The sequence below is a fragment of the Cyprinus carpio genome, chromosome A10 (assembly GCF_018340385.1).
Source record: "Cyprinus carpio isolate SPL01 chromosome A10, ASM1834038v1, whole genome shotgun sequence".
Lineage (NCBI taxonomy): Eukaryota > Metazoa > Chordata > Actinopteri > Cypriniformes > Cyprinidae > Cyprinus > Cyprinus carpio.
Window position 1 is genome coordinate 7491107 of NC_056581.1, and position 22555 is coordinate 7513661.

Below are 22555 nucleotides of genomic sequence, written 5' to 3' on the forward strand. Positions count from 1 at the left end.
ATCACTTTCTTTTCGCACTGTTTGTCCGGCAGTTGAAGACATAGGTGTGTATATGTGACTTAAAGAGTTAATGTTATTAAAGAGAGAATATAATTACTGCTTTGTAATGATCAGTGTAACTGACTGCCATGGACACTATAATTTACACTTTTTTTTCTAATACAGAAACTCTTCATCAAGAGGTAGAGGATCTGTTAGCTGATACTGAAGACATTCAGTGCTCAAATCCGACTTCCTCAAACGCATGGTCAGTTCGCATGGCCCAGACTAAAAAGAAGTGGGCAGCTTTGAGGCCAGAGATGGTGGAGTGTTTATTAACAGCTGAGTATACGGAGATCAGGCAGTGCCAGCACTGCCGACTGAAGCAGTCTGTTATCCGCTGTAAAGACTGCATTCCTAAACAGCTGTACTGTGTAGAATGTGATATTTTGGCCCATGAAAGGAAACTTCACAACCGAGAGACAGATGTAGAAGGTTTCTTTCGGCCCATATCCCCAACAACTTTGGTTAAAGTGGATATTGACGGCAAGTTCCAATTTGAGGAAAAAGGTATGTAATCAGCATTTTTAGAATTATACAACCTTGTAATCTGTCATGTGAATTTCCATGTAGTCATAATAATAATGCAGCAATGTTATTTATGATAAAGGTTGATTTTTCTTACCTATAAATTTGTGTCCAGATTGCCTTTTGCCTCTTGAGGCACCTGAACAAATTTGCAACTGTGCCACAGATTCCACTGTGGTGTCAGAAGGTAAAAGGGCAATCCTCATAGGAATTGATGGTGAGTCCATTGTAAAAAAAAAAAAAAAAAAAAAAATTATATATATATGTATGTATGTATTTATTGATTTAATATAGTTTGATTTTTATATTATAAATGCATTATAAATTCATTATTTCAATAGGTCGCTACAATGTCCGCTTGCCACACTTCATGTGCCAAAAATGTCATATGAGCAGAGCAACCAGCATCCCACTGTTGATCAAGTCTGGTTACTGGCCTGCCACAGCAAGCTGTGAAACAATATATAAAATAGATGTGTTTGTTTCCTATGACCACATGAAGCTGGCTGCTCCTGGAATGTCTAGACAGTCCTTCACCGGTTTACTGGAACAGAGGACAGAGTTCTTCGGCAGAGTAATAATTGAATGAATTACCAAATAATTTATATTTCATCTTTTCAGTTTTGGGAATGAGATATGTCTTATAGGTTTTATGATTTCGTTTTTTGTTTGTGTTGTTTTTTTTAGGAAGGAAAAATATGTGCAGATGCTTTTCAAAGAAGTTTTTTCGAATGGAGATACTGCCAGTTTGAAATTGATCAGCTCTGTGGACTGAAAGTGTTTGACTGTCCAGCCTGTTCTCCATTTATGCTCGCTGTGTCCGTAGATGGTAACAGGAAATTGTATCGCTTCAAAAGAGGGTAGGGGAAATTCTATTTCGGTGCCAAAAGCATTTCAAAATATAATAATACCAATTAACTTTTCATTAACTAATTATGTAATTTTTTTTCAAGGCATGAAGATCATGGCCTGTTCGAGGGTGTCTTTGTCTGTAAAGATGAAGATGTTTCCAAGTTTGTGGACTACATTAATGCTAAGACAAAGCACGTAAGTTATATTGTTGTTTTGTCTTGGTGCAGTCTAAAATTGTATTCCCCCCAAAAATAAAAAAATCTTGCATGGCTTAGACTAGAGTAAGGCAAAAATTCAAAAGAACTTGTGGTCATTTGAAATGTGTCCTCCTTTTGGCCTTTTTTGTACAAATTTCTGTTTCCTATTGACATTTATCCATATATGTAATTTAATACAATGTTGTTGAATCATAAAATTTCTTTTACTTTGTTCTAAACTTGATAGTCAGCTGGAAAAGGTGTCTGTGGATCAAGTCAATGGAGTGCAGCACGGGAGTCTGTCCCAAAGAAAATCAACAAGCTGGATGAGGAGGGGATGGAGGTGGCTGTCTGTCGACATGGTGTGCTCCTGAGAAGTCTGAACATGATGAGGGGGGAAATATTTGCGTATCCCCTGTTTCTCCAAAAAGAGCTGACTGCAAAGAATGTGCAGTTCATGTGCACTGATGTTATATGCAAGTACTGGCCATACCTGCAGAGAATTGTTAAAGATTGTCCAGAGCTCTCTCCTCTCCTGGACATGAAGCCTTTCCTGTCAGTGATGCATGCAAAGGCCCACTCTTGGAAATGTGAGGTAAACTGTTTTCCAGAACATGAAGGTACCAATTTGTGACTTGGATATGTATGATCAGTGATTATGAATTTGTGTGTACATTCTAAAACACATTTGAGATATGTTTGTTTTAATCCTGTAAAATATTTTATCTCCATGTTCAAGATTAAATGGGGTGGTCGAAACCAAGAAGGAGCAGGCACCACCCTGGGGGAAGAGGTCGAACAAGTTAACAGCTTTTTGTCGAGAACTGCTATATGCAGTAAATACATGACCAAAGGAGGCAAGTATATAACTGCAAAGATATACAATCCAAAGTTAGAAGTCAAAGCTACTTACAAAAAAAATATTTGAACAGCCTTAGTATTCAACTTTTGCATGATCCTGTGTCATCCACATCGTTGTTAATGCAAGCCCAAGACCATCTTCATATCAGCCTTTAAAAAAATGATAAAGTGAAAAAGTATGCAACATTTAGGGGAGCTATTGATTATTTATATTATTATTATTTTTATTTTTATTTATTTTTTAGCCAGAACAGACATGATTACAATCCAGGCCATGGCATGGAATCAGCGCAAAATACGGAAACTTGCAAAAGCGCTGTCCCTAAGATTTAAAAAGGTATATTTCTAAATTACTTTTCTCTTTTATAGGTGAAAGCTTTCGTTTCTTTTAATGTTTAATTTGGCTGTAGTGTTTGTTGTGCAAACAAGTAGGCAAGCTGTGTAGAACAACCACTAGAAAGTCAAAAGCATGAATTTCAAAACAAAGTTTACTTATGAAAATGTTATACACTTTTCCATTTGAAAAGGCTCATTAGTCCTTTATGAATGTTATTTATTTATTTATTTTCTGTTTTAATAAATGCACTTTATGGGATTGTTATTCATTAGACAAAAGCAAAAATTCAGGAGGAGTCCTTAAATCTTGATGCAATAAAGACAGACTTGGCAGTAACACATGACACGCTTATAGATTGGACCAATGAAATCCAGCAATGGGCTGATACAGGTAGGCATGTTTTAGGTAACCATAGCACTATACTTATTGTTTTAAACCTTTAAGTAACAACTTGCCTCACTGACTGTAGTGCTGTGTATGATTTTCTGTTTATACCTAAATATAAGCTTCATCCTTATACCTCTGATGTAATAATAATGCACATATTTATTTCTATTGTAAATGCATTTCTTATCAATAATTTAGCAACAAGTGAGGAGAACACAGACAGTCAGCAGGTGCTCCAGAAGACTATTGAGACGCTTTATGTGAGCATCAGGCAGAGAAAGCAAGATCTTTACCGTCAATCAGGTTAGATAACTTTAAACATTAAATCATTTTTAAAGGTTTTAAAGACCAATTCACACTGCACAGATAAACACCAACAAGCATGTTTGTTGTGTTTTGTCGGATCAGTGGTGTCTGTTGACATTAATCAGGGTTTTTTCTCACCTGACTGAACATGTTCAATCAGCATCTGTTGGGAGAGTGTAAACATGGCGAGGCCAGAGATGTGAACAATTTATTTTTCAGAAAATTCTGAATCCAAAAGCAAATAAATATTTTGCAAATAAATTTCTCAAGTTTTTTTATATATATTTTAATTTTAGAAAAAGTCTTAAATTGCACATTGTGGCATTGCATTTGTCTTTTCAGATGGGAACAAGAGAAGACACAAACTCCGAAGAAAGATTTTGGAAGAAAAAGCCAAATTTTGTGCAGCTGTAGATGACTACAACAGGGCAGCAACTGAAAAACTGCAGTCAGCTGATACAATACTGGCATCTGAGAGCTATGCATGGCCATGGGTCCTTGATGAACGTGGTATGTCTTGTTACTCATTTAAATTCGGATGAATGTACTGTGTTTATGTAGCAGCTTATCTGTTTACAGTGGATATTGTTTGCAACTGTTGTACAGCAGGATATTTTGCATGTTTCCTACAGTGTGTATGCATTTTGTCCGGCTATAGCAAGCTTGTTCTGCAATAGTGTAAGCACATCTAGGACCGGTTTCACAGACAAGAGCTTAGACTAAGCTAGGATTAGGTCATAGGTTTAAGATTTAAGTAGCTTTTATAAATGTGCCATAGGAAACAAAACATTACTGGTGCGCTTCTTGCGACCAAACAATAGCATTAACAAATTTTAAGATATGTAAGTGCAGATGGGTTTCATCTTCACAGATAATCTTGCAACCAAAAAAAAGGCCTTTGACCAACTGATGCTGCTGAACCGGCTTACTGAAGAGGAGTGCATTGTTCTGAAAGAAATCCGGAATCACTGGAAAAGCCTTACAAGGGAGCATTCTCTTCTAAATGATCTTTTAAGTCATGTTGCTGTTGAGATAAAAGAGAACAGTAAGCATTACATACTTTTTTGTTTATCTTGTTTAGACAATATTAACAATAACAACAACAATAATAATATCATGCTTTTTAACTGAACCTCTGTAATTAGACATAACTGCTGCTTTCAGCTGTTGAATAAGCTTTTTGGATTCATTAATTACTCCAGAAAATTACAGCAGAACACCACTTCCTTAAAATTACTGAATTATTTGAGTTTTTGTGCTACTTACAGAACAGGACTGTGGAATTTCTGAAAATGGAATTCTTGGACTTCACTCTCTTCTGAAGAAAAGACTGTCTTACCTTAGAAGTCACATCTCCTCTGTTCGTCAGCTGTACAGTAGTGTTCTTAATTGTGAGGTGTTTGAAAAAATGAAAGATGATGATCTCAACATGGATGAGGAGGATATCCAGTATGTTTTGGAGTATGAAGATGATGATGACGAGGAGGAGGAGGAGGAGGAAGATGAAGCCGAAGTCTCATTTAAAATCTAAACACTAGGCCAGGGGTAGGTAACGGCGGTCTTGAAGAGCCACTGTCGTGCAGAGTTTAGCTCCAATCTTGAAAAAAAACTAACTCAACGGCCTGTAGCCTTAGAAATGCTGAAGACCTTGATTAGCTTGTTCAGGTGTGTTTGATTACAGGACAGTGGCTTTCCAGGACCAGCGTTGTCTACCACTGCACTAGCCATAATTCAGTTGCTGACTTTGTAAATCATATCTATGAAAAACTGAGCAACATACACTAAATGACTTTCATTTCATTTAATTTATATTTAATTTTTAATTTCTTAATTAATTTCTTGTTAATTGATGAAACACTGACGGGGTGTTGTCAGATATGTAATTCCAAAGTGAACTTCTTATGTTTGTATAATAAATTTCATAACTGACATTGTAAAACATTATTGCTCTCATTATATGTATAGTTACTTATGTATAGCTTCTTGTATATATGTATAGCTTCTTGTATATATGTATAGCTTCTTGTATATATGTATAGCTTCTTGATGTAACAAACATGTAATATGCATTTAATGATTCTCTGGACAATATTTTATCAAAACTTTATTGAACATTATATTGTCTGTTGCAAAAATTACAAAATTGATCTTACATTATTCTTGAACCATTATGTAAATAAAATATCCACCTAGGTTCTTTGTGATCCGTGCCCTTATAGACTGATTAACATAACTGGTCAGTTTGATTTATAGGCAAGTTAAAGTCAGCATTATTGAATTTATGTGTGAAATGCATAAAATTGAGGATCTAATTAATTTCATGCTTAAGAAGTTTACAAGTGCCATATCTTTAAAAGTCTAAATGTTGTGCTTTAATATTACCTTACTCCCTGGTTTATACAATGGGAACCATAAAATATTACTTTATACTTCTTGGGAAGATATATGTAGGTGTATACTATATGTATTTATAGGAATGTATGCATTCATCTCGTAATTTTCAAATTCACCATATAAACCCGGAAGACCTGTCATTTTTTTATGAACATTATGTCAGTCAATAAGAAAGCAGTTGCAATACAAAAATACTTAATAATAGTAATAAAAAGAAAATTAAATAAAAAAATTATAACAAAACAAATAAATTACTAGATGGGTCTAAGATTAAACAAAACATTGGATTCAAAGGAATAGATTTAACCGCTTACAAGTTTCAACAGGTTTAAAGCCTTATTACATGAGTTAAAAATGGTCTCAATGCTGTATATCAGCAAGCAAAACAAAACAGTGGCTTCTGACATGAACATTTACATTTATTTATACAAAATATTGTTAACAAAATAAGGAGATTAAGTAGAAACAAAGAAGGAAAAAAACATTAATAACAGACATTTGTAAGGTAAGATAATAAAATAAAAGAAAGTTTGAAACGAGAAGCATAAATAAGATATTATAAAGAAGAAAAAAATGACTATAAATATAAACAATCAATTCAGATAAAAGTATAGTACATTACTACACTTTACATTAGTTTAGGATGTGTAAAAACCAGGCCAGTGCAAATGTTCGATGAAAAAGGAGCAGCAGTCTGGGTAGTGTGCATTCATGTTATGCGTTTTCATTTTCATTTGTTTCTACTTCTAAGCACCTGTACACCAAGACAAAATCCTTGTACATGTACACCCACTGTACTTGACAATAAAGCTAATTCTGATTCTTTATTTCATCAGATAGTCTCAACAATGCCCACAAAAAACTAAGCATAATGCAAATTTGGAGGAAAGCTACATTTCTATAATATAAATGTGATAACACATTTTATTGTACATGATGAGGACAATATGTGTAGGTTTTACTGCCCTTTCACCCACAGGGGCCCAGTAATGCCCCTAGAAGAGAGAGAGAGAGAGAGAAAAAATCCACATTTTAAATGGCTGTAAATCAAAGTCTGATTAGTGTGTTTAGAAGAAAACTGACAGGACAACTGTATATGCTATTTTTAATAAATAATGTTAGACACAGTTTCCCAACATAGTTGGAAAGGCGATATAAATGCATTTAAAAAAATGTCCACAGTAAAATAGTACATTTCAGTCCACCTCTGAAATATGTCACAGAGGTTTGTCCAATGAACACATTTAGATATTTATTTCTTCTTTAAAGATGGATATTATTTGATTTAATCCGTAAAACTTTTAAACTACATTACCCATAATCCCCTGACATTCTATCACTAGGAACTGGAATCGTAGTGCTGATACTTGTAGTTCTTTGAAGTGTATAGTTAGGCTTAGGGTTAGGGTTGAGATCTCGATTAAGGGATAATTTCTCTCACCATAGAAACGTGGTATTGTTAACTGAATCTATCACTTATATATTGATAACAGCAAAACGTACTTTTTAACACGAAGCGCTTTTAAATAACGGTTTAAAGACAGTCCAACCACAGCAATTCCTGCCGGTGCTGTGGAGCCAATGACAACCCAGTTCAACAGAGGCGCCATGCACACTTATCTGTATATGGTCATCTATGACAGGTCTTCCGGTTTTAGATGGCGAAATAAGTATTACGAGATGAATGCATTCCAAGTTACATATTTCTTTAATAAAAAAAAAAAAATATTATATATATATATATATATATATATATATATATATATATATATATATATATATATATATATATATATATATATATATATATATATATAATGACTAGGCTGCAGACTGATTATCTCTTTATATTTCTGTTATTTATTATTTATTTTACATTTTGACAATAGGTGAACATAAAATAATAAACAGTAATAAACACAGTAATAAACAGTAAAATAACAGAAAAATTAAACCTTCAAATATGAGACAAATTCAAATTCTGCTCTAACAATGTAATAGTCATTATTTCGCTTAATTCAGTTCAGTTCAATTCAGTTGATTTATTTCAGGAAAAAGTTCAAACAAGTTTCATTCTGCTATAAGCAGTTTTGCTGAAGAAAGTAGTGGTTTTCAGTTGTTCATAACATTTACAGGTCAATGTGTCATTCATTCATTAAGATGGAACATCACTATTATGACAAAAATTAAGTATAAACAGTGCAAAACCGCATGCAATATAAAATGCACCTTTTCATCTTCTTGCTCTTCATCGAATGCTGGATTTCAGTAATGTGGATGCTATATTTTCTAATACAGTTAAGGAACCATGTTGATCATTCAACTGTTGATCCAAGATCAAGAGATGTGCCAAAGGTGTCTGTAGAAATACAACCCACTATAGTCCTGTAATGCACTTTGCAGAATTTTCAAGTAACTGAAATTAGGCATTATTATTTGCCACAGCATATACATGTTACATAAATGTTGCTGCATCATTGTCCCAAATCAGTATTATTATTATTAAAAGAATCAGAGAATTCCAATTAATCAATTTTTGGTTGTTGTTGTTGTTTAATGAAACCCCATATTTTATGCACCACATTAATCTCACTTTATTTTATAATACAACACTTCATTGTAGGATGTATTGTGTGATAGAGAAGTTGTTTTATGCTTTGCTGTTCTGCAAGATTTACAGAGTCATGCATAATTTTTTTCACATAAAATGATCTGTTAAAACAAATTCATAAAAGCACAATTAGTACACATACTTTCTTTTTATTTCATGGTATTGACAAGTCAAATGAGTATAATTTTAAACAGACACAAATATTTTAATAACTACTGTACAGCATCCTCGGACACCCATGTACTCCTCCACTTCTTGCCACTATGAAGAAAAAAAAGACAGTATTTTGCCAAAATATGTGCCCAAACAGTGTAAGGTTTGACCATTTAATTTCCTATTTGGGAAGTTTAGTTTAGTTTAGTTTTAGTTTAGTTTAAATTGGAAAAATTAGAATTTGATTTCATGTTTGTTTACTTTTTTGTAAACTGGTTTAAAGCGTCAATATTTCATTCAGATACAGAAATGCCTTTTTCATATTATTGGTTCTATACACCTATAAATCTGTCAAGTAAATAGGATTTTGTACAGCACTGCCACTCAGGGTTGCTATGTATTACATCTGAAGCAGGAATAAGTTGCTGGGCACATAACTGATGCTGCTGGGACTTGTGAAGCATCACTTCTAAAGCCATGAGCTGCAGTATGCTGATAGAGTTTGGTGTAGACTGCTTTTGTTTAAAACTTTGTTGTTTTTTTTTTTATATAAAATGTTTACATAATAAAATACATATATACATACATACTGTACATATACATATGTATACATACATCCACATATGCATATATTTTATATACGCACACATACATACATACACACACACATACGATGTGATTTTGAAGTAGACTCTCATTGTAGACTGTCTCAGTTATAAATGCATTTAAAACAGTCCCTTCAGTTTGGATAAAAATCTTAAGTAATGCAAATTAATAATAATAATAATAATAATAATAATAATAATGGAAAATACACCAAACATTGCCTCAAAATGATGGTGTGCAATCTCTCACATATCATGTTATCACTAATTACATTCTTAGTAACATTTCTTAATGCTTCAAATGCCATGAATAGTTAACAGTGAGTGGGGCTTCATGATCAGATGAAAGAGGTATCAATTCCTTCATATGTGATATTTTAAATTAATACCAATTTATACATAATAATGAAAAAAAATATATAGCTTGTTCTTTATTGCTGTTTTTAGTTTGTAAAACTAAACAGAAATGAAAATGAAGTAGTCATGACCTATGAACAACAAACATCCTTAAATTTCACACTAACAGTGTTATATCAATAACCAATCAGAATTTTATTAACTTTTTAAATATCAAAATGCTTTTAATTGCCATAAAAAAGAGTGTTGGGGGGAGGGGGATCTTACCCTCATTTACCAAACATGATTTTTTTATATAATTAAAGGTATAAAGGTCAAACTGACCATAAAGTTCATGGATAAGTACAATTTCTTAGGAAACAATAAGGTTAAATAAGCTACCAAATATATGTCTATACTTACCAGGATGTGCAAGGCTGCCAACGAAAAAGATATTCTTTTCTTCCCTTTAAAGAACAAACAGACAAAAATGTATCAATATCTATGCTATAGCTTTAAACTTCAAGCCATTTTCAAGCTAAACAGCACTAGAGATAAAGAAAATAATTTATGCTACTGATATTTCCATGTACTTGTCTACCTAACAATATAACTGGGCAAGTTACTGTACAGTGAAACTGGAATGGGATGTTGCCAATTACTGGTGCTGTTAACTTACTGTTTCAGTGGGAAAAGTTACATGTAACATTAATACATTTACAATACATTGTAGCTTTAAAACTAAAGTGGAATTTTCTTTTCATTATTCTGACCAACCTCCCTAACTCTCTCCCTCACAACCTCTCCATGGTACACATCCTGGCTGTTATGTGAGCATTCTGTAATGCAATAATACAATTAATTACAATTGATTTAAACAATATCAAAAAGAAACTGGTTGATTTTTTTTCAAATGTTATTTGTTAACTTTTAAACAACTTTATCTGAAATAGCTTTCAAATGGACAAGGTAGAGGTAACAATAAGAATTACAAAGGAGGAAAAAAATTACCATTAAGTGTTTGTCTCTGCTTTCTTTTTATTGGCCTGTAGAACACATTTGGAATATTGGGTTCACTGGGGGTCGCAGAGGTGGGTTCACTGATCTCAGAGTTGGAGTCATTGGGGGTCGCAGAGGCGGGTTCCCTGGACACAGAGTTGGAGTCATTGGGGGTCGCAGAGGCGGGTTCACTGGACACAGAGTTGGAGTCATTGGGGGTCGCAGAGGCGGGTTCACTGGACACAGAGTTGGAGTCATTGGGGGTCGCAGAGGCGGGTTCCCTGGACACAGAGTTGGAGTCATTGGGGGTCGCAGAGGCGGGTTCCCTGGACACAGAGTGGGGGGTCGCAGAGTTGGAGTCATTGGGGGTCGCAGAGGCGGGTTCCCTGGACACAGAGTTGGAGTCATTGGGGGTCGCAGAGGCGGGTTCCCTGGACACAGAGTTGGTTCCCTGGACACAGAGTTGGAGTCATTGGGGGTTGCAGAGGCGGGTTCCCTGGACACAGAGTTGGAGTCATTGGGGGTCGCAGAGGCGGGTTCCCTGGACACAGAGTTGGGAGTCATTGGGGGTCGCAGAGGGGGTTCCCTGGACACAGAGTTGGAGGGTTCCCTGCAGAGGAGATCACAGAGTTGGAGTCATTGGGGGTCGCAGAGGCGGGTTCCCTGGACACAGAGTTGGAGTCATTGGGGGTCGCAGAGGCGGGTTCCCTGGACACAGAGTTGGAGTCATTGGGGGGGTCGCAGAGGCGGGTTCCCTGGACACAGAGTTGGAGTCATTGGGGGTCGCAGAGGCGGGTTCCCTGGACACAGAGTTGGAGTCATTGGGGGTCGCAGAGGCGGGTTCCCTGGACACAGATCCCTGCATTGTCATTGGGGGTCGCAGAGGCGGGTTCCCTGGACACAGAGTTGGAGTCATTGGGGGTCGCAGAGAGGCGGGTTCCCTGGACACAGAGTTGGAGTCATTGGGGGTCGCAGAGGCGGGTTCCCTGGACACAGAGGTGGAGTCATTGGGGGTCGCAGAGGCGGGTTCCCTGGACACAGAGGTGGAGTCATTGGGGGTCGCAGAGGCGGGTTCCCTGGACACAGAGGTGGAGTCATTGGGGGTCGCAGAGGCGGGTTCACTGGTGGCAGAGGTGGAGTTGCTCCCTGTGGAGGATTAGGGAAAAGAACAGTCTTTAGTCAACATGTTTAGTCTACATGTATGTATGTATGCATGCATGTATGTATGTATGTATGCGTGTCTATAGACACACAGAGTGGCTGAACCAGCTAATTAAGATCTTCAGGAGTACTTAAGGGTTGGATCTGAACTCTGCAAGTAGGTAGGGCACCCCTGCTCTAGCCCCTTTGCATTTAACTCAGGGGTGTCAAACCGAGCGGCAACCTCCCGCTCTCTCTCGTGAAGCCATCAAGAAAGTGACTAAAACTGCAATTCATCGACTGGCCGCTTGAGGCTGGCTGCAACAGGGAGTCAGTCCCATAGACTCCCCATGTTAAAATGACCAACTTTACAGCAGAAAAAAAAAACGTTTCCAGCCTGGTTCAAAAAATTATTTTGGTCTATATAGCTAATTTTGCCCTTCATGACAACTGTGAGGGCACAGTTTAAATTATCATCCGTTTAAATTATATTAAGCCTTAAAGTTCTGCATAATTAAGGGCGTGGCCACTTGAGTGACAGGTGGATTGCCACTACTGACACTGCCATCGAGCTAAGTGGGCGTGGCTTCAGCAACCAGCTCCCACCTTTTTGCCCATTTTCGATTATCCGGGAGAGTCACGCGGTGATGCGCTGCCAAGATGGTGACGGCCTGCTCTGCACACATTGAGCTTCAGAAATGTCTTCAGGAGTCTAAGAGTGACGTCACGGACACTACGTCCATGTTTTTATATAGTCTATGTGTCAAACTCAATTCCTGGAGGGCCGGAGCCCTGCATAGGTTAGATTGAACCCTAATTAAACACACCTTATCCAACTAATCTAGTCTTTCAGGCTTATTTGAAAGCTACATGGTATGTTTGTTGAAGCAGGGTTGGAACAAAACTGCAGGGCTCCGGCCCTCCAGGAACTGAATTTGACATCCCTGATTTAACTGATCTTCTATTATGCTACACTGCATCACGCTCTTTAAGGTCACAAGACTCTGTTGATAGCACCTAGAATAGCACTATAGTATAATACTCATCTATGGCTGATAACAAACATCCTCTCTCTCTCTAAATATATATTAAAACAAACATTTCTGTATAGTGGCCTTGAAACAATATGTGCTGTGAAATGTGCTATCCAAATAAACTTTGAATTGAAGCATAATACATAAATAAAATTCATATTAGTTTTTAGAGACAGTTATGATTTATGTCTAATGATAAATACTAATACAAATACTAATAAAACACTCACACTACCAGTAGTTATGCCAGTGCATGCACTCTTTAAAACATATTTAGTGTGACATTATAATCTTATGGACAAGTCAAGGGTAAATTATTAAGTAAAAGAAGAGCTTTTCAAATTGTAAATGCAAATGTGCAAATAAATACCTCTTATAACAGCCTCATAAAGTCTCTGCATGATTGGTACTGAGGGATGGCTCTGAATGTATGCACTTTTGACCAAAACTTTTGTAGACCGGTGCTGGCCTCTCTGTGTAGTAATAAAAAGCATCGGTGAGACGCCCAGTAATTCCAATTTATGGAGCTGAGAAAAGAGAACAAAACATTTTAAAGAAGAGTATACAGTCAAGTTAAAAACTATGTTCTTATCCACTACTGTATATCATATCTACTCAAATAGCAATAAGCTTTATTACATTATAGCGCATTTTCTAAATATAGTGATGTTTCTTTTTTGTTAATAGGCTTGAGTCTCGAGAAAATAAAAATCAATTTCATATAATGAAATAAAGCTTACAATCAAGTCCACAGAATTCATAATTTTGCAAGTATTGCCATCTTTTTTTAATTTGGCTGCCCACTGGCCATCAAATTTAAGTTTTTGGTCTTCCAGATTTTTCTTCAGTGTAACCTTCATTCCACAGTGCTTGCATGTTTTCGAGGCACTGCCAATCTCTTTGCAGCAAACACTACACTGACGTGTTGTGGCTCCAGGTGCCATGTTTGTGTGTGTCTGTGTGAGTGAGAGAGAGTGTGTTAGCTTGTGTGTGTGTGAGAGAGAGAGAGTGTGTTAGTTTGCGTGTATGTGTGTGTGAGTGAGAGTGTGTTAGTTTGTCTGTGTGTGTGTGTGTGTGAGTGAGAGAGAGAGAGTGTGTTAGTTTGTCTGTGTGTGTGTGTTTGAGTGAGAGAGTGTGTTAGCTTTTGTGTGTGTGTGTGTGTGTGTGTGAGAGAGAGAGAGAGAGAGAGATTGTGTTAGTTTGTGTGTATGTGTGTGTGAGTGAGAGAGTGTTAGCTTGTGTGTGTGTGTGTGTGAGTGAGAGAGTGTTAGCTTGTGTGTGTGTGTGTGTGTGTGTGTGTGTGTGTGAGAGAGAGAGAGAGAGAGAGTGTGTTAGTTTGTGTGTATGTGTGTGGGAGAGAGAGAGTGTGTGTGTTAGTTTATGTGTGTGTGTGTGTGTGTGTGTGTGTGTGTGTGTGTGTGTGTGAGAGAGAGAGAGAGAGAGAGATTGTGTTTGTTTGTGTGTGTGTGTGTGTGTGTGAGTGAGAGAGTGTTAGCTTGTGTGTGTGTGTGTGTGAGTGAGAGAGTGTTAGCTTGTGTGTGTGTGTGTGTGTGTGTGTGTGTGTGTATGTGAGAGAGAGAGAGAGAGAGAGTATGTGTTTGTGTGTGTGTGTGTGTGGGAGAGAGAGAGTGTGTGTGTTAGTTTATGTGTGTGTGTGTGTGTGGGAGAGAGAGAGAGATTGTGTTAGTTTGTGTGTATCAGTCCGGGGTTGTACTGACAGATATACTGAATTACAAAGTTCAAATATACGTGCGATTGAGAGAGTGTTAGCTTGTGTGTTTGTGTGTGTGTGAGAGAGAGAGAGAGAGAGAGAGAGAGAGAGTGTGTTAGTTTGTGTGTATGTGTGTGGGAGAGAGAGTGTGTGTGTTAGTTTATGTGTGTGTGTGTGTGTGTGTGGGAGAGAGAGTGTGTGTTAATTTGTGTGTGTGTGTGTTAGTGTGGGAGAGAGAGAGAATTAGAGCTTTTGCTAATGATGGCTCTTAAAAGAGCCGTTGGGTTGGATTGTAGAGTAGATGGAATAGATGAAAGGGTGAATGGAATGGGATCTGAAGTAACTGCAAGACAGAAAAATATTCAATTACATTACAATTTTATATAAAAGGATTTACCATGAAGGCAAGTGTTTTAACTATGCTTTTACAATACACAAGTTAGAACTACAGTCATTGTGATAACTGTTTGTGTTTTAGCTACAAAATACAACAGTAGAACCACAGTAGCTATGGTAAAAGCACAGTAAGGGTTGCTGTTATGGTGCTGTAACAGAAGTACAGTGGTAATGGGCGGTTACCCATTAATTCCACCAATATGGACATCATAAACTGATCGAAGATCAGTGCAAGCTAACGCTAACGTTTAATTAACTTACCCCAGCTAGCAGTATATGCTGCTTTTTTTTTTTTTTTTTTTTTTTTTTTTTGTAAAAAAAAAAATAGTAGAAATGACTGACAAAATCCAGCAAACATTAAAGAGCCTATCTGATTAATTAAGAGCATATAATGGACTTTATACAGAAACCGGGACACCGCGTGACAGTCTACTTACCGAGAAGTGGCGCGTGTAAACTGCAGGAAAATATCGCGTTGTTTTCCTGTCGAGAGTTGGGTCAAGCTTATTGAACGTGAAGAACAAATCGTACGATATAGTACGATTTAACCAAATTAATTAAATGTGTTTATATGTATATAACATTTTTAAATACTTAGTCATTATACAGACTTTTGCACATAATAATAATAATAATTATTATTATTAACATTATTATTATTGTATCAACATCAAATATTATATTACCAAAGAATGTAGTTTTATTTCATTAATATATAAATATATAAATCATACAAAGACAACAAATAAAATATGGCCGCTCATGATACATAATACTTTTCTTCTATTGCAATGTTCTTTGGTGTGAGTTTGACAGCAGGTGCTGTGCTGTGCCTTTAAGAGGCAGTTCTTTTGCCACTGGTTATTGCATTTATCTCTGCACCAATCACATGCAGAATTGTACAACGAGATCTACTCCCTCCCCCACTGACATTACAACGTTCAGTGTAGGCGAAGATGAGGAAGACTCTAATCTCTCCTGTAAAATGGATTCTAACATATTTTGGAATGGAAACGCGAAATTGTCGTCGTGGTGGTACCCCTAATTTTTATTAGAACGGCGAATCGTCTGGATTTAAAATCAAAATGACAAAGAGGGTGGCATTCAGATGTTGGAGGCATTATTTGCTCCTCTTTTTTCTCTTTCTTCTTTTGTGGAGTACGACAGAAGGACAGACTCGCTATTCAATTCCCGAGGAATTAAATGTGGGCGCTGTTGTTGGAAATATTGCAAAAGATTTAGGTTTGAAAATATCTGAGCTGAATGACCGTAAATTACGAATAGCTTCCGAATCAGGTAAGCAGTATTTCAGCGTGGATTTACGAAGAGGAGAAATTGTGGTTAATGAGAGAATCGACAGAGAAATCCTTTGTGGAAAAAACGCAAATTGTCTGCTGCCTCTTCAAATTGTTATAGAGGATCCTTTACAACTTCACAGAGTGGAAGTCGACATACAGGATATTAATGACAATTATCCGCATTTCCAGTCGACGGACCGCGTTTTAAAGATAGCAGAATCCACTGTCCCTGGCATGCGCTTTCCTTTGGAGAGCGCAGTAGACCCAGATGTTGGCAGTAATTCCTTGAAATCGTATACATTAAGCAAAGACGAGTGTTTTAGTTTAAATGTAAAATACCTTGGAGATGGGCGCAAGATACCTGAATTAGTACTGGAGAAACCCCTTGACCGCGAGAAGAAACCGATGCATCAGCTTATGTTAACTGCCTTAGACGGGGGGAACCCGGCTAGATCTGGAACTTCACAAATAAACATCACTGTGCTGGATAACAATGACAACAACCCCGTATTTGAGAAAAGAGTTTACAAAGTGGCCATTAATGAAAACGCCAAGCAAGGAACTTCGTTTTTAACGGTTAAAGCAACGGACTTAGATGAAGGTCCTAATGGAGATATATGGTATTCTTTAGGGGAGCACACATCTGATGAGTTGCGCTCCTTGTTTCGTATTAACGAGAAGACCGGCGAAATTATCCTGAATGGGGTGTTAGACTATGAGACCACTCCTATTTACAACATTGAGATCAGTGCCAAAGATAGAGGGGTTCCCGAAATGGAGGGCCATTGTATGGTTGAAATTGAAGTTTCAGATATTAACGACAACACACCACAAATAGTGCTGACATCTAAACCGAGCCCTGTACGGGAGGACGCGCCAAGCGGGACAGTTGTAGCGTTAATAAGCGCACGGGACATCGACTCTGGTGACAATGGAAAAGTCAGTCTGCAGATACAGTCTGATATTCCATTTATTTTAAAACCATCTTTTTCAAACGAATATTCGTTGGTTACAAACGGTGTTTTAGACCGGGAAACTTACCCGGAGTATAACGTGGAAATCACTGCAACTGATTCAGGCTCGCCCCCTTTAAATAGCAAAACAACAATTCCAGTTAAAATTCTTGATGTTAACGACAATGCCCCAAAGTTCCCTGATAACGTGTATTATGTGTACGTGAAAGAAAATAACACTCCAGGCTCTATTATCTGTTCGGTATCTGCACAAGACTTAGATGTCGGAGTAAATGGTAAAATATCATACTCTGTTGAGAACCCTAAAAATTGGGATACTCCAATATCCTCGTACATGTACATAAACTCTGACAATGGAAGCATATTTAGCATGCATTCGTTTGACTTCGAAAAAACAAAAGTGTTTGAGGTCATCGTTCAGGCTAAAGATCATGGATCTCCATCTTTAAGTAGTAACGCGACAGTGTATGTGTTTATTCTGGACCATAATGATAACCCACCTGCTGTAATTTACCCGTCCACATCCATGGTTTCTGTTACTCATCAGAAGATGCCCCGTTCTGCTAAAGCAGGACATCTCGTTACTAAGGTAACAGCAGTGGACGCCGATTCGGGTCATAACGCCTGGCTGTTCTACAGGCTCGCGGAGGCCACGGACGAGTCTCTGTTCAGTGTCAATTTACATACGGGAGAGGTGAGGACTAAACGGGTTGTTTCAGAGCACGATGACTCCTCTCAGAGACTGCTGATAGAAATAAAGGACAATGGAGAACCGATCCAGTCCACCACAGTCACAGTGGATATACTGATAGAGGACGGCTTTCATGAACCCATTTCAGACTACAGAGAAAAAACAATCGAACCCAACAAGAAAAGTGGCAAAATTACTTTATATCTAATCATCTCTTTGGCTTCCGTGTCCTTGTTGTGTCTGTTGACATTTTTCATTTTACTGGTGAAATGTGCGCGAGGCAGTAGAGGCGGCTCAAGCTGCTGTATCCGGAGGACAAATTCTGAATACAAGAACCCCAAAAGAAACCTGCAGATCCAGCTCAACACTGACGGGCCCATTAAGTATGTAGAGGTTCTGGGAGGAGACATGATGTCTCAGAGTCAGTCTTTTGCCTCCTATCTCTCTCCAATGTCAGAATTCAGTGATCTTACCCTCGTTAAACCCAGCAGCACCACAAACTTTACAGACACACTAAACGTGCTTGATGCGTCATTACCGGACAGCGCGTGGACGTTCGAGAGCCAACAGGTGAGACAAATGCAGATTTAAACAAGTTATGGTTATATACACTAATTATACGTAACTGATGGAGAGACGCTACTTTCAGCACCCTGGACAGCACAATATGTGCTTTTGTCTATAAGCAAAGCAACTTTCCTCCAGTAGAAACGCACGTTTTATTCCCACCTCTTTTAACTCTTCTCCCAGACCCACACAGGCTTGTAGCTCTCAAGAGCTGTATTGCTAGTTTAAAAACGTTAGAACAAATGGTGGAGATTATGGATACAAAACAAAACGTGTTTCTCATTTATTCAGCAATGTCTTGCGATGTCTAGTATATGCATGAACTAAAACCCCGAAGGAGTATATAGCTACTAGTGCAAATACTAAATTAAAAATGAAGAGTAAAGAGCTTTTTCAGAGATATTTGGACTGGGCTGATGTTTGGATTGTTCTAATTTGTGTGTGTGTGTGTGTGTGTGTGTGTGTGTGTGTGTGTGTGTGTGTGTGTGTGTGTGTGTGTGTGTGTGTGTGTGTGTGAATGAAATCATTTATTATCCAGTCTGTTTATAAACGCACGCTTCGGAACTTTTATATTATACATCTGAAGAATTCAAACCAGGAACTATTGTTGGGAATGGATTTAGGAATGGACGTCCATGTGATACTTCTAAGAGAGATGCGAATCATCTCGGAATCTAATGCAAAGTATTTTGAGTTAGACCTGACAGCCGGAGCTTTGGTGGTCAAGCAAACAATGGACAGAGAAAGTCTGTGCGGAGGAAATTTACATTGTCACACTCGGATTCAGACTTCTCTTCAAAATCCTTTGGAAATGCACAGCGTTACAATAGAAATTGTTGATGTTAACGACAACGCGCCACACTTCTAAAGCCGAAACACTTATTTTAAAATTTTCAGAAGGGACTGCGCCAGCCACTTTGTTCCGTTTAGAAAGTGTGCATGACCCTGATGTGGGTGTGAATTCACTGCGCGCTTATTTTCTTAGTCAAAACGATCGTTTTATCCTTAAAGTAGAAACTAAAAGTTACGGAAGCAAAATCCCAGTTTTAGTCTTGAACAAGCCTCTTGATAGAGAAAAGACGAACGAATTTAGACTGATTTTAACAGCAGTTGATGGTGGCAGTCCAGATAGACCGGCAATAGTGCCATTTTTATAGATATTCTAGGTGTTAATGAAAACTCACCACACTTTCATAATCCTACAAAAAACGTCACGCTTTTCAAAAATTCACCTCATAGATCGTTAGTTACAATTCTTAATGCCTCTGATGCCGATCATGGCCAAAATGGTGAAATGTATTACATGTTTGATAAATACACCCCTGACAATGTTTTAAAACTCTTTAGTGTGGATTCTACGACTGGAGAAATTAGAGTTACAGGACAGGTCGATCGCGTACTCGCTAATTTTATGACGTCACTGTTCTTGCTAGGGACAAGGTAATACCTCCGAAGGAGAGCTCATGCCACATAAAAATCGAGATTATTGACGTGAATGACAACAACCCTGCTATCAGCATTAATGTGGTTTCCCCTGTAATTTCTTAAGATCTGAGTTCAGGCACTGTCATTGCCCTAATCAAAGTAAAAGATGAAGACACAGGGAAAAATGGCAAAGTGAGTGTGAACATCCCTTATGGGTTGCCTTTCAAGATGACTTCACCTTATAAAGGGCTTTTCACTTTAATGACTAATGGCCTGCTGGAGAGAGAGGCTGTGGCTGAATACACCATCTTACTGTGACTGCCACAGACTCTAGTTCCCCGCACCGTTCCTCGCAGGAATCTTTTGTGTTACGTCTTTCAGATGTTAATGATAACCCCCCAGTCTTTTCACAGCCTTCCTACTCTGTGGATATAGCTGAAAACAATCCCCCAAATGCTCCCCTTCTGTCTGTGTCTGCATCAGACCCAGATGTGGGTGAGAATTCCAATGTTTATTTCTCAATTTTGGAGTGCGAAGCTCTTGGTGGGTCTGTGTCTTCATATTTATATATTAACCCAGATAGTGGGCAGATATATGCTATGCGAAAATTTGACTATGAGCAGTTGAATGCGTTTCAATTCATAGTGCAAGTTCTTGATAGAGGAACTCCAGCTCAAAGCTCCAATACTACGGTGCATGTATTTATTATAGATCAGAATGATCATCGTCCAGTCCTTATATATCCTGGACTCCCATCTGATGGGATGCTGCAATTTTTGGTACCTAGCACAGCTGGCATCAGACACTTAGTCAATCGCATCACATTTGTGGATGGTGATAGTGGCCACAATGCCTGGTTATTCTACAGCTTCTCAGGGCTTGATGCTGAAATGTTTCATATAGGCAACATACTGGAGAGCTGCGTACAGCCCATAAAGCTACAGAAGAGAACAGCAAGTCTGTTTTTAGCCTCATTGTGACTGTAAAAGATAACGGCAGGCCTTCTCTCTCTGCTAGTGTGATAATTAACATCACTCTGGCTGAGAAAACTTCGGATGTCTTTCTGAACCTAGGAGCTATACCTCCAAAAGTCCAAAAGGGTCTGACCACCCGGTCTCATTCCTGGTTATAATTTTTGTAGCGGTGCATTGGCTCAGCCATCATGGTTACGTTATGTGCCTCATGCAAATACTCGGTTTCAAGCACACATCTCGTGAGCACCAACGCAATGACCTCCACCTGCAGCTTAAACTGACGGTCCTATTAGATACATGGAGGTTGTGGGGGTCTCCCGGGATTTACACAAACACACATACACACCTGGTTTCTCCACTATATCCAGCAGGAGCGACTTTGTGTTTATTAAGGCCCCACAGAGCACTCTAAGCATGCGACTGTCAAAAAGACTTTTCACTCACTCATTCATGAAGGTGAGATTTTCAGGAAATATTATAGACTACCATTTAAAAGTTTGGCGTTGGTAAGATTTCTTTAATGTTTGATGAGAAAAAAGTCTCCTATGCCCACCAAGGATTGATTGATTGATTGATTTGTTACTCTAAAATAAATTAAAACAGCAATATTGTGAAATATTGTACAATTGTAAGTATCTTTACTGTCACTTTTGACTATTTCAAAACATCCCTGCTGAATAGAAGTATTATTTTATTTCAAAAATTTTTGATGGGTAGTGTAAGCAAAAAAAAAAAAAATAAAAAAAAATACATCTGTTAATGAAAGAAATGATACACGGTTCAGATGTCTGTGGTATGAATTTTAGTGTCACACAATTTCTCAAAATCATTTCTAGTAAGATGGAAACCATGCTGTATATGTCATTAATTCAGAGTAAGGCTCCAGTCACTGTGACTCACTTTTTGGACTAAGCACTCTATAATGCCAAGTGTGTTAAGAATCAGGCCACAATCTGAGCTATTTCTAGACCCAGTGACTCAGCAGAAAATTTAACAGTATGAATCTGAGAAGAGTTATGACTGAAAATAGTGTGTTCAAATGCTCAAATCAGGTGAGGCAGATTGTTGCAGTCATTATGCTTTACAAAGTAGAAGCAGTTGGATGCAGGTGTATGCATGCAGTCTCAAATAGCAGACTGTCTTTGTGGAATCTACTGTAGAATTTGGAGGATCATTACAGTGTGATATTGCACATGCCTTGAATGCTATCTTGCATCATAATGGCTCGACTCAGTGTGGGGAGCTGCAATAATATTGTGTGGGATACTAAGGAAATTATGACAAAAATACAAAAAAAAATCAAAAAGGGGAGGTGAAATTTTAGCCATAATCCACCTACAAGTGAGCTCATATTTTGTTTGCTACAGACTTATGTGTATTGTGTGTATTGTCCTCACGTACATGCAATCATGCATGACAGCAACATGATCGAAGTTTCAATTATTCACATACACTCTCCCTCAACCTATTTTCCACCTTATGTTCTTCTTTGTTGCTCTGTTTCTCACTACTCCCCTCAACTTATTCTTTCTGTATCAGCAAAGGTGCAGTTTAAGAAAATAGTCCTGAGGAAAAGCAGAGGAAGCACATCAAATCTGCTGTCAATAATACAAATTTGTGTTTCAGAACTACAACCTCCTATGACAGGATGGAGGGACCTGCACTCCAGGATGGACCAATAGTGGATTTTAATCTCTATGCCAAACAAAAATATTGACAAAATTCTTTTCTTCTCATTTT

The 22555-nt window shown here is 37.8% G+C and overlaps 2 protein-coding genes, 1 long non-coding RNA gene and 1 pseudogene across 35 annotated transcripts in view; 3 read left to right on the forward strand and 1 right to left on the reverse strand.

The window, feature by feature from the left end:
- The window catches only part of LOC109102372, a 6870-nt gene extending 1164 nt beyond the window's left edge, over positions 1 to 5706 (forward strand). The window contains exons 4-17 of one of the 2 annotated variants that reach the window (XM_042764965.1): positions 33 to 44; positions 166 to 549; positions 683 to 784; positions 909 to 1141; positions 1255 to 1427; positions 1521 to 1614; positions 1864 to 2211; positions 2356 to 2473; positions 2723 to 2814; positions 3087 to 3204; positions 3400 to 3504; positions 3850 to 4017; positions 4379 to 4552; positions 4776 to 5706. In XM_042764965.1, coding sequence (XP_042620899.1) covers positions 33 to 44; positions 166 to 549; positions 683 to 784; positions 909 to 1141; positions 1255 to 1427; positions 1521 to 1614; positions 1864 to 2211; positions 2356 to 2473; positions 2723 to 2814; positions 3087 to 3204; positions 3400 to 3504; positions 3850 to 4017; positions 4379 to 4552; positions 4776 to 5038 — 2384 coding nt within the window. In that variant the 3' untranslated portion in view covers positions 5039 to 5706. Of the gene's footprint in view, positions 45 to 165; positions 550 to 682; positions 785 to 908; positions 1142 to 1254; positions 1428 to 1520; positions 1615 to 1863; positions 2212 to 2355; positions 2474 to 2722; positions 2815 to 3086; positions 3205 to 3399; positions 3505 to 3849; positions 4018 to 4378; positions 4553 to 4775 lie in introns of both variants that reach the window. The other variant, XM_042764964.1, reaches the window with a different exon arrangement.
- The window catches only part of LOC109063108 (protocadherin beta-16-like), a 115153-nt gene that overhangs the window by 86277 nt on the left and 6321 nt on the right, over positions 1 to 22555 (forward strand). Inside the window, exon 1 of one of the 32 annotated variants that reach the window (XM_042764934.1) lies at positions 15632 to 18419. The exons of 30 other annotated variants lie outside the window; for them this stretch is intronic. In XM_042764934.1, the coding sequence (XP_042620868.1) occupies positions 15972 to 18419 (2448 nt within the window). In that variant the 5' untranslated portion in view covers positions 15632 to 15971. Of the gene's footprint in view, positions 1 to 15631; positions 18420 to 22555 lie in introns of those variants that run through there. One more of the 32 variants, XM_042764945.1, reaches the window with a different exon arrangement.
- LOC109062373 lies at positions 8642 to 10952 on the reverse strand. The gene is made up of 4 exons (XR_006160973.1): positions 10618 to 10952; positions 10384 to 10445; positions 10030 to 10073; positions 8642 to 8773 (listed from the first exon to the last, which is right to left on the reverse strand). It is a non-coding gene; the product is annotated as an uncharacterized LOC109062373 (long non-coding RNA).
- On the forward strand, positions 18960 to 22552 carry LOC109063132 (annotated as a pseudogene).